This window comes from Antennarius striatus, chromosome 5, assembly GCF_040054535.1.
Source record: "Antennarius striatus isolate MH-2024 chromosome 5, ASM4005453v1, whole genome shotgun sequence".
Taxonomy (NCBI): domain Eukaryota; kingdom Metazoa; phylum Chordata; class Actinopteri; order Lophiiformes; family Antennariidae; genus Antennarius; species Antennarius striatus.
The window spans coordinates 13,393,261-13,404,696 of record NC_090780.1 but is presented as its reverse complement, the minus strand read 5'-3'; the positions used below and the strand labels follow the sequence as shown (position 1 = coordinate 13,404,696).

The 11,436-nt window shown below is 41.4% G+C and overlaps 2 protein-coding genes across 4 annotated transcripts in view; both read left to right on the top strand.

Annotated features, from left to right (window-relative positions):
- The first annotated feature begins 1,325 nt into the window (after positions 1 to 1,325).
- On the top strand, positions 1,326 to 9,695 carry LOC137594836 (prostacyclin synthase-like). Of its 3 annotated transcripts, none has more exons than XM_068314396.1 (10): positions 1,326 to 1,410; positions 2,173 to 2,296; positions 2,737 to 2,912; positions 3,525 to 3,668; positions 5,667 to 5,794; positions 6,689 to 6,870; positions 8,086 to 8,221; positions 8,560 to 8,741; positions 9,089 to 9,240; positions 9,387 to 9,695. In XM_068314396.1, the coding sequence occupies exons 2-10, from the start codon at positions 2,267 to 2,269 to the stop codon at positions 9,535 to 9,537; spliced, it is 1,281 nt and encodes a 426-aa protein (XP_068170497.1). In that variant the 5' UTR covers positions 1,326 to 1,410; positions 2,173 to 2,266; the 3' UTR covers positions 9,538 to 9,695. The 3 variants fall into 3 exon arrangements, with proteins under 3 accessions (XP_068170497.1, XP_068170496.1, XP_068170495.1); XM_068314395.1 differs by having other exon boundaries at positions 1,363 to 1,470; XM_068314394.1 differs by having other exon boundaries at positions 1,376 to 1,586.
- A 987-nt stretch (positions 9,696 to 10,682) lies between these two features.
- The window catches only part of LOC137595073 (potassium voltage-gated channel subfamily B member 1-like), a 46,355-nt gene continuing 45,601 nt past the window's right edge, over positions 10,683 to 11,436 (top strand). Inside the window, exon 1 of the mRNA XM_068314889.1 lies at positions 10,683 to 10,870. The gene's annotated coding sequence lies outside the window, so the exon portion shown is untranslated. The remainder of the gene's footprint in view (positions 10,871 to 11,436) is intronic.

Sequence of the window (11,436 nt, the reverse complement as noted above, 5' to 3'; positions counted from 1 at the left end):
GGAAGTTTATGTTGTGTGGATGTAACACTTTTCCTTTTTGAGTTAAAGGTTATCTTAATTGGTAATAAATGAGTTTGAGCTCCGTAAATTCTCACACAACTGGAATATAGAACATTTGACAGTTTGTGGCTCGTTGATGGCCAATCCAGGGCTGTGATATCAGTGTCCTTCAGAATGAATGTCTCACAGCAACAGAGTGACATCAGGATCTATCATACCACTACTTATTTCATATTTTCTTTCAGATTTAGTTCCTCATATATTTGTAGGGGTGGATTAGCTTTACAAGGAAGTCATTCCCATTTTGTTGGGTAATAGTTAGCTGGGATAGACTTCAGAAACCACGAGCCATAACTTAATATAAGAAGCAAGAGAAGAATGAATGAAGAATGACTCGGGTCTCTAAAACAAATCAACTCAAAGCAAACACAGGTTTGAGTGTGAACAAAATTTGTACGGTGAGACTTTAAAGAAAACCTGTAAAACATATTCACACAGAACAAATATGTCAACAAATCTGCTGTCTCATGGTGAGTTAACAAAAAAAGTGACATGTTTTTAGATCAAATGTTTCTGTTGAACGACTGTGATGGAGCAGAACATTAGTGTGTGTGTCTGCTGCTCTTTTTTTTTTGCGTGGTCCACCTGCAGCCAGTACTCAGGGGGAATTGAACCCTTTCCCCTCACCTTCCTCTGCTCCGTATTGGACGCTGTGACCCACGCGTACTGTGGATTAAGTAGAAACGGAAGTAAATTTGTGTTTGTGTGACTGAGACTGGTTACGTGATGATCTGCAGGTAGGTGAACACGTCCCGCGGTGGTGGGGTTATTCCCAAACAGGAAAATCAAACTCATAGGAAAGATCCACAGATGAGATCAGTCAGTCAGTCAGTTTCTTAATCCGCTTAATCCATTTAATCCGTTTACACAGGTCGCGGGGGAGCCGGTGCCTATCCCGGCAGTCACAGGGCGTGAGGCGGGGGACACCCCGGGCACGACGCCAGTGTACCGCAGAGCCAAATAGAGACAGACAATCACTCACACACACACACACACACACACACACACACACACACACACACACACACACTCCTACGGTCACCTTGGGACCGGCCAATCAACCTGAAGCGCATGCTTTTGGAGGTGGGAGGAAGATGAGATCATATTGAAAGAAATAAAGTTTGTCTCCGGCCATAACTCGTTACTGTTAGAATATTTTTCTACACTCCCCCCCCCCCTCCTCATTTCTCGTCGTGCAGGGTAAAGAACATTTTTTTCACGTCACTCCTCGCATATTTTGTCGTCCTGCTCCGCGGTGAGTGGGTGTGAGTTCGCTTCCTCCTTCAAACAGCTGTGCGCCAAAAGGAGCGTGTGGATGTGTGTGTGGTGTCCGAGGTGACGCAAACGTGGGTGAGGAGATGCCATAAAAAGCATTCGGACAGAGGTCCTGTCGTTGATTCTGCGGGAGCGGTGAACTCAACACACATACAGAACCTCACACACACACACACACACGAAATGATCTGGACCGTTTTTTTGCTTATTCAAGCTTTCCTGCTTTACGTCATTTTCACGCACAGATCGAGGTGAGTTGCGGTTTTATTCACCTGTGTGCGTCCGGCATGATTAGAAATCCAGTGCGGGCGTGGACCACAGAACGGAGTTGCGCCTTTGGATATTTAAACTTACATTGAACAACATTGAAACTGGTTTTTATTGTGATATCTCCGTTTTCTTTCATTTGAAAATGCACTCGTGGTTTCTTCAAACGCGCCAATAATTACAGCACCGTGGTGATAATAACTCATAAAAAGAGTCCCCACACGTAACCGCAGTCACACCCGTGGATTTAGTCTGTTTAATAGGTCGCTCCTGCTTCAATCTCAGGAATGCGGTTAAACTACTGGTGTCGAGTTTAAATTTAACACTTCGTTGGTTTTTGATTCCTTAATCCTATGCTTTAATAATCCAGTGACCCAATGGTTTCTAATTTTTTAAAAAAAAACTGCAGTTTTGTTGAGCTTTACCTTTATAACCATAATGTCAGGTCAGACAAGCAAGCTCAGGCTGTTCTGTGCTTAAACCATGTCAGCAGGACATTTTACAAAGCTGAGATAATTTAACAACTTTAAATGAAATGGAAAAATAGTCTTCCTGTTCTTTCCTCTTTAGATCTAAAGGCGAGCCCCCCCTAGACAAAGGAGTGATCCCATGGTTGGGACATGCGCTGGAGTTTGGACGAGATGCTTCCAAGTTCTTGAATCGAATGAAGCTGAAACATGGCAACATTTTCACAGTGAGTAGGAAAAACCTATCAGTGATGCACCTTTGACACGATAGTCTCACCTGTAGAGATATATCTTGATGTGTGATTGTGTTTTTGAAGAACAATATTTTTAATCATGCAGTGCAGTTTCAAAATGATACTGGATGCTCAGCTGATAGTTCTGGTGGTATTTTAGAGAAAAAATAATAAGCCTAGAACACTCCTTAGGGATTTAGAAATGTGTAAATATTCAAGTAAAATAAATGTAAATCAGGAAACACTCAGAAATTCACTTATCCAAAGCTAAAATAACAAGTTTTCTTAAGCAGTTAAATGCAAAATATTGGCGTACCAGATATTTTGCACAACTGAAACTCTCTGTCGTCACTACATTTTATAAAACAGTTATTACAGTGTGGAAGCAATAGTTAAACCTGTATGTTTCTCACACGTTTCCTCTTTGCCAACAGGTGCGTGCCGCTGGCCGTTATGTGACGGTGTTGCTGGACCCACACTCGTACGACGAGGTGATCAGTGACCCAGAATCCCTGGACTTCACTCGCTATGCACAGGTGCTCATGGAGAGGATCTTCGACATGCGGCTCCTTCATCACCAGCCAGATAAAGCAAAAGCATTGATGAAAAAGTAAAGCCATAATTATGTTTGACTCCAAATTGAAAGCTTGTCCAGTGTATTTTCATTTTCACGCGAAAGTAGAAGCCACATTTTTTTCATGGAAATCACCCCTTCAAGTCTCATGTATTGAATCACTCTAAGTGTTTTTTCCTGAAACACTCTTCCTTTTATTGGAAATCTATTTCAGGGCTTCTTCTTTTTTTAGTGCTCACTTGTTTGAGCTCTACATAGCTATTACATCAAAAGTAGTCAAAAGAAAATAGATACCTCTTCTAACAAAGTAAATACCTGCTGTAGTGAAATACTGGCACAAACCCAATAAAGGAGGTAAAATAGTGCTACTCAGACTCAAAGTTATTTTATTGTAAGATTATATATTTAAGCACATCGACGTCCTCTGTTTAAATAGTGATTTTTGACTAGTCAGCCTTCCCTTCATCAATGTATGACGTACACAATCTCAGTTATGTTACCTCAGGGGAAATAGGTAGGGTCCGACAGTTGCCTTTAATAATATATGTTACTCAGTAATTTCACTGTCACCACTGCAGCAATCAGAGTGACAAGAGTTTACAATTACAACAATTTATGCCTGTATGTTACAATGTTTTAAATCTGCAGGCACTTCATGGGAATGAATCTGGGCTCCCTGAACAGAGCCGTGAGCGGACATCTTCAGACTGTGTTGAAAGCGGAGATGCCTCAGAACCAGAAAGACTGGAAAGAGGAGGGACTGTTCAACCTTTCTTACAGCATACTCTTCAAGTAAGAGAAACCCCCCACCACCCTTAGCCCTCCCACGCACAGGCACACTCATCATTGTTTCAGAAGAAGTATTTATTCAGGTCAAAAGCCTCCAGCTTAACAGTTTACATGGAAGTCAGGCCTGACCTGGTGTTTGTAAACACAGCAAGAAAAAATGTAGTTTGACTAAACTCTTGAATGCAGATTCTTTCCGGTGTAACATTTTTTTGGCCAAGCAGATTAGATTCTAGTCGTGTCGCCTAAAATCAACTACCCAAAGCTATCGATTACTTGAAATGTTAAACCGTTTATATTTACTGTGTTTACTTTAGTAATGTGGGGACATACAAGATCTTGTTTTCTCAGTGTTCTCAACCAAAAAAAGAGGCCTGGACCAGTTATCCCCATTATATTGGCATAAAAGTACCATTTTTTTATCTGAACAGTCGAGGGCAGGGGTCACCAAATGGCGGACCGTGGTCCGGATCCGGACTGCGTGATGGTTCTGTCCGGACCCGTGACCATTCCATGATAAATTCATAAGAGTAGATTTTCTTGGCGCATTTTTACTGATGGTCACGGCTACAGACGGCGGGCGCTACTCCTCCAGTTCATACGGTAATAGCGCCACTCAGTTCAGCCAATCAGATCGTTTCTTTACCTGCCTGTCAGAGCACCTGGAAGTGAGACAGCTCGCTGCCGCTACCGCTGTGAGTTTACCGCTACAGGAGCACAGAAGAAGGGAGACAGAGAAGACAGCATAGCTCCAAACGAAGGGAGGTTAATGAGGAAAACCGCTGGTTAACAATGAGTGGACGGAGAAATTTATGTTTATTCCTCCGTCAGGCAGTTCAAACCATTTTACCTCATATAGTCTGAACACGTATCTCTAATTAATTAATAACGTTAAGCGCCACTATGAAACAAAGCACAGATCTTTTGCGCAGAATTATCCCCTGAAGTCCGAGCTGAGGGCAAAATAACCTAACAAAATGCAAACGAATGTTCACTAAAGGCATGGTGGAGTTTGGGGCAACATAAAACATCTTTTAGTGATGGAACAGTTGTGAAGAAGTGCTTAAAAGCTGTTGTTGACATTTTGTTTGGGGGAAAACAGAAAGATGAGATGTGTGGAAAAACTCCCCAACGTCAGCTTCGACAGCAACCAGAAAATCAGAAATATTAACAGCTCTATGCAGCTATTCAGAGAGCACCATGCATATCTGTGGACATTGATGAGTTGTAGTTTTTGTGTGTGTGTGTGTCAGGTTCCTTCACAAAGATAAGGAGCTCTTTGCTGAGTGTAACACCACTATTAAACACACACAAGGGGAGAGGACATACATGAGGCAATAAAAGAGATGCTGACAAAGTCCAGTGGTCTCTTTCACCACACATGACAGAGACCACCACCTTGTCATGGTGGGAGAAGAGAGGGGGGCTGTGCCAAACAGTCAAGGTGTGCCTGTGCACATCTCGTACACAGGCACACCTTGCGTGCAAGGTTACTTGTGTACAAGTAAATTACTGGCAGGCCACATGCCCCTTTCTCTCATGAACAAAGTTCTGTTTGCATTTTCCCCTGAAAGAGCCAGTTTGTATTCATGCTTTCTGAACATGTTAATGTTTTTTACGTGAAGTGTAGACCTTCAGTTCTTTAAGCTGGGATGTCTTTAATTTACGAGAAAAAAGATTATTCAGCTCTTTTTGCACTTTTTTTTTTTCTGAGGTTTGTGTGTTCTTCAATCTAACATAAAGGTTTGAAATGTATTTGCCTGGGTCTACTTTTATTTATGGTGAGGTAAAAGAGCTAGCTGTGCACTCACTTAAACATATCCTGCATTGAAAACTGATAATAAATGATAATGTGGATATAGGGGCCGGCTATAAGACACAAACTAGACTTGGGTTCAGACCCTTTACTAAGAGGACATTTTTATAACCTGACCTCCGTGACTTTTAATTGAATACCCCTGGTCTAGGGTATACTCACATTTAGTGTCTGCTCTTTCTGTGCAGGGTGGGGTACCTGACTCTGTTTGGTGGAGAGCAGAACAATAACAGCACAGATCCTGCATTGGTCTACGAGGAGTACAAGAAGTTTGATGGTCTCCTAACCAAAATGGCAAGAGGAACCCTAAAAACAGGTACGAGAGTGGAGATCCCTCCAGCCTGGCCGTCACGCGGAAGCTGTGATGAAATGAAAGAAAGAACTATTTTCAGTCTAAGGTCACGAGCATTGCAGACCATGAGTCATAGAGTAGGTGTCCTCACTGTTTATATATGTCACTGTGGTTCCATTGACATGCTGTGACATCACTGATGGGTGTTCCCTCAGATTTGTTTAACGGTTGCCATGGTGAGTTTAAATTAGTCAGCTGCTGACATAGTGTTTAAGAGATCTTTATTGTTAAGGAGATTCCTGTCTTAACTGTCCCGAGACACGCAATAGTAACACATGCCTCATATTTCTTTGTTTACTGTGTTGTTGATAAGACACTTGTTCCACCCATCCTGACCAGGTCTGCTCTCCAATTGTTGCGTTTCTCCTAAGGCAATATCACACATGTATCTGTCTTGTTACTCATTCACATATGCTGAAAACTCAGTTTATCTTTAAACAGAAGAAATCAGTTTGTCTGCATGTATTTTAATTTATTTTGTATAATAGAAAATTATAACTATTTACAATTCTTCAGTTATTTGAGGACAAATAAAGTTTTTTAATTGAATTGAATTGAATATTATTGTTTTCAGAATATAATTCAGGATTTTAACATTTATGTGATTCTCATTTTGGAAAAGAAAAATCAATTTGTGGTTTTCTGATTGTGGTGTGTTTGTTCAATGCCTAAAATTAAAACATGTTGATATACCTTTATCAAATTATGTGAACACCTCAACTGATCTTTCTTCCAATATGTTGAGCAGTGATATTTAGAAATGTTTCAAGTTTGAATTTGAGCAGGTTTGTTTTTTTCCTACTATTATATGTACAGTGTAGCTCTTAATTTGTCTTTTTGCTTGTTTGTTTTTTGCAGAGGAGAAGACGACGGCCCAGGATGTCCGTCAGAGACTGTGGGAGCTTTTGGCTGCAGCAGGTCTCGCTGAGGACGCCAGGTCGTGTTCTTGGCTTCACGCCTACAGGCGGTTCCTTCGGGAGGAAGGTGTTGATGAGGAGACGGTGAAAAAGGCCTTTTTGATGCAGCTCTGGGCCTCGCAGGTGAGTCAGACATAAGAGAAAAAAATACTTCTGTGCAAGTTTCTCCTATGCAGACTTAATGTTGGGAAAGCCTTTCCAGAGAGAAGTAAAACTCTTATTCACCACATGAGTGTGCTGTTCACCTCTGCTGTTACTGCTTTAATTGTGCCTGAAGCCATTAGAGTGTTTCAAGAATATAAAATAAAAGTAATAGTGCTCTGACTACTCTTTAAGGCTGTCAGCCTTCAAAAGACTGAATGAACGGTGATTTGGTTGTGACCACTATGGTATGAACAACTGGATGTGGTAATGACTCATCCTGTCTTGCTAACTTCCCTTAGGGGGGTTGTTGCATCAATATGGTGACATTCAAACATTTACCTCACTTAACGCGCTGATTTACATCACATTTTGTTGTTATTACTAGGCTTTATCTCTGTTTGATTGTGAGTTTTGAGTCATAGTTTAGTTGTCACTGAGTCACAGTTTCAATTTCCTCAAAACCGTTGCCATGCACTGTGTGTACATAATGTTCCTGGTCATATGTCGATACCCTCAGATAATCACTACAAAATATTTTGTAATCACAGCCATAATTATGAAAGTGATGTATGGATAAAGATCTTTCTGTTTTTTTCTCATGGGGCCTTGAGCAATCAGGCTAACGTCACATTTTTGTGAGGTATCTTTCCATGGATACACATGTTATGTCTTCAGTAATGCTTGTGTATTGTAATTGCACGGTAAATTAATTTTTAAGTGCATTTTTCATGACTTGAGAAGTAGTTTTGTTGTCGATTGTTTAGTGACCTCCACCAGAATCACTATTGTAGCCTGTCCACTCCTGCTCTGTGTTTTGACACACGACTTAACGGCCTCAGTGTCCTGCTCTCGGATAGTTGGGACCTCAGGTCTACAATTACTTTCCTTTTTAAGTAAACCATTAGCGCCCTGTGCTGTGCCAGTGGAGATACTATCCAGAACACAGCTCCATTTCATCCTGGACACATGACACAGGGCTTTTTTTTATCTCAATGATTTGTATTTTAATTTAATGTAACTAAACCTTAATTGAAATTTGTGCTTTGTTGTAACTCTGGGCAACACAAATGGACAAATTATTATTATGGGTTAAGGAGATTCCTGTCTTTACTGTGATGTGGTGTGCTGTCACCACCCGAGTGAAGGAGATAGCTTGTTATCATTGTCATCATGTGAGTCTTTCTTTGTTTTAAGGGTAATGTTGGTCCTGCTGCATTTTGGTTGTTGGGCTTCTTGTTGAAAAATCCAGAGGCTCTGACGGCGGTGAAGACAGAGATGGAAACCTCATCCTGCTCTTTACTGCATAGACCTGTGAAGACCCCAGTGTTTGGTAAGCATGTCATTCCAGCTGTAAAGAGAAACACACTGCTGACAGTAAGATGATGTGAAAACATTCTAAAATGCGTAAGATGAATTCTAACGTTATATAAATAAATAATTTGCCCACAAGCATAATGGACAGAATCACAATCCCCTGCAAAATACTGTAATCATAAACAAAAGGGAATCTTATTAAATAGATTCATTCGGAGTCTATAAATCTAAAAAAGCAGGGTTTACAGAGATAATTAAACCACTTTATCTACAAATGTTTGTAAATAGTCGACAACTATGACTGAAGTAATGCTGCTCTATTGCCATTAGCATCATTTCTTTATTCCTTTCCAGATAGTGCCTTGGAAGAGACTCTTAGACTCACTGCTGCCCCCTTCATCACCAGAGAGGTAGTGCATGAAAAAACCCTCCACATGGCTGATGGTCAAGAGTACCTGCTGAGGAAAGGAGACAGGGTTTGCTTGTTCCCTTTCAACAGCCCTCAGATGGACCCAGAGGTTCACCAAGAGCCACAGGTTTGTGTCTCTGCATATCCAAGAAAACCTGCCGGTGCTGCCAGCATTAATTACTGAAATTGTCTTTGGAAGTAGTTGGAGATAAAGTTAATTGTCCTTAGTGTAGTTGTTTATGAGCAGCGGACTCAAGGCCTACACAAAGCTGACCCTGTATTACCCAGTGAAAAGTCAAACCCAGACCTATGGACCATTGAGGGATTAGCTGAGCATGTGAACAGGAACACGGCTAATACGTGTGGGAGGGGCTTTCCATTTAGGCTGCATTAAAATACTCTGTCCAGCAGAAATAGACATTAACCCGTAAGTCATTGTTTCTATTCGCAATTAAAAATGTCTTTCCTCTCCAGATATTCAAGTACGATCGCTTCCTGAACGAAGAGGGATCAGTGAAGAGAGACTTTTATAAAGGAGGGAGGCGGCTGAAATATTACACCATGCCATGGGGAGCAGGGACCAATGGCTGTGTTGGAAAGCAGTTTGCCATCAATACCATCAGAGAGTGAGTGTCCTAGAATTAGTGCATCATATCATTTCTTTATTGGCTGAGACCTGAAATGCTCTAAAGTAGAGGAGGATTTTTTATTTTTACATCTAATTTCTGCTTCAATGTTCTAATTTCATCTTTCATCTGTGTTTACCCTTCAGGTTTGTTTATATGGTGTTGACTAACTATGAGTTAGAGCTGTGTGACCCAAATGCTCAGATGCCAGAGGTAAATGTCAGTCGTTATGGATTTGGGATGCTCCAACCAAAAGGAGAAATGCTCGTCCGATATAAAGCTAGGACTTTGTTCTAAGAACATAAAAGACAGATTTAAAGCACATTTCAACACATGTGAATTGCTTAGTGTCAATATTCCTTTTATACTTTTGAACTGTAAATAATGTTGTGTATTTATATTGTACAATATATGGATGTTTTGTTATTTATCAATAAATGTAGATTTCCCATTATGAACAATCTTGTTATCATTTTTGTTGAGTTTGTGGCTCAATGATTAGTTTTATTGCAGTCCTGCTATGATATCGTTTTCGAATTAAACTGAATTCAGAAACTGAGAATTGCCCCAATAGAAAGACTGGTCATATGAAGAAGCTGTAAAGATTGGACAGCCTGATTGTGTATGTTAAATAGAGACGGTGTGCATAATGAGGAGACTGCCTGTTCTGTAAACAGAGCCAGCCACACATCTGTCACACTGACACAAGCCGACTGTTTGCAGAGTGAAGCTGAGTGGAAAGTTTAGATTTATGTGATGTTTGGAAAGCAACTGATCGCTGGCCAGCAGCAGATACACCGTCGAGCGCAGGTTGAAGGCTGCTTTGTGGTTTTTTGACGGAACATGAAAGAAGTATCTGTAATTCAAACCCATTTTATATATAAACTAGCTTCGACCACAGACCTGGACTTAATGAGGTTCATAATTTGGCCTCAGTTTAATAACATTGTGTCTTAGGTGTGTGAAGACCTTTGTTTATATGAATAAGTTTTCCAAATACTGGGTTCTGGTTCCGATCTGGTTATGTTGTTGCTGACAAGGTTGATTTATACTTTTGCAAAAAAGCTTTTGGATATATTTACACATTTTCCATGTTAACTAGCATTCATGTACTCCTATCTAGAAAAAATTACATCTTATTACATTCATTGGAGGTACATTACATGCATAATATTTTCCTCATTCACGTACGGATGATATGTTTAGTGATCAAATCTTGAATTAGAGTTCATACGTCTGATATTGCATAGTGCCCCATAAAGCTGCTGTGGATGCTTTGAGCCGCGGCTGTTAGGGGGTTAATTCAAGGCGCGCAGGCTGCAGCCGCTGGACGCGCCTGAGAGCGATCAGTCCACCGGCCAGCACATCTCCCGCTGCCAGCAGGAGAAGACAGGAGCCCGGCAGCGCTCTCTGGAGCCTCTACCTGTTGATTAGACCCCCAGAGGGGCGGTGGAGGACACACTTCAGGTGCTGGAAAACATTTCTCATCATGTCGTAGCTGATGATGCCTCCGGCAGCTCCCAGCAGAGCTCTGGAGACCTGGACGGACATCAAGAAGTTTGAAGGCGTTTGTTCTTGAATCGCTGCTGATGACGGTCCATGAGGTGGATCGGAATTGAAAAGAAGACACGTATGTATGCTTATTTTAGTGTTTTAATTAGATTTTTTTTTTTTAATTTTAATTTTATATACTGATTTGATCCCCGAAGGGAAATTAAGAAATGAGAATTCTACTTTAGGTACTATATTTGGGGGTTTTCTAGGTAGTTGGGGGGGTTTTTTTTAGCCCATTTTCTTTTCACTTCGTCCTGCCTCTAACTGGAGTAGCTGAGCATCATTTATAAGTTTGTCTGCGCACCCATGCAGGTAATGTGGGAATAAAACCTATTACATATCCAAGCAATTGCTCGTCCAGACGCGTTATGACGCGGTCTTCAGCCGCGTTATAACGCGCTATAGGCTCTTGATCAAAGTTGCTCGACAGCTTTAGTTACCTCTGTTATTAATAATTCGGTAGCTCGTTCACATTTGTCACCTCCATCCACGTTGTCTGACGTCGGGACACATCGCTGATCCCCCCCCCGCCCCCCGCCCCAGGTCGTGAGACGCTTCAGCACCGCGGACAGCGGCGCGTCGGTGGAGTGACAGACAGGCGCTTCAGAACTGGACAGCGATCACCAGCGTCCAGTTTATCAT

What these genes read in the sequence shown, in the direction of transcription:
- LOC137594836 (XM_068314394.1), top strand. Translation starts at nt 1,519, where the DNA reads ATGATCTGGACCGTTTTTTTGCTTATTCAAGCTTTCCTGCTTTACGTC. An exon ending in ATTTTCACGCACAGATCGAG is followed by an intron (nt 1,587 to 2,172) that starts GTGAGTTGCGGT and finishes TTTCCTCTTTAG; the next exon opens with ATCTAAAGGCGAGCCCCCCC. An exon ending in GCCATCAATACCATCAGAGA is followed by an intron (nt 9,241 to 9,386) that starts GTGAGTGTCCTA and finishes TTTACCCTTCAG; the next exon opens with GTTTGTTTATATGGTGTTGA.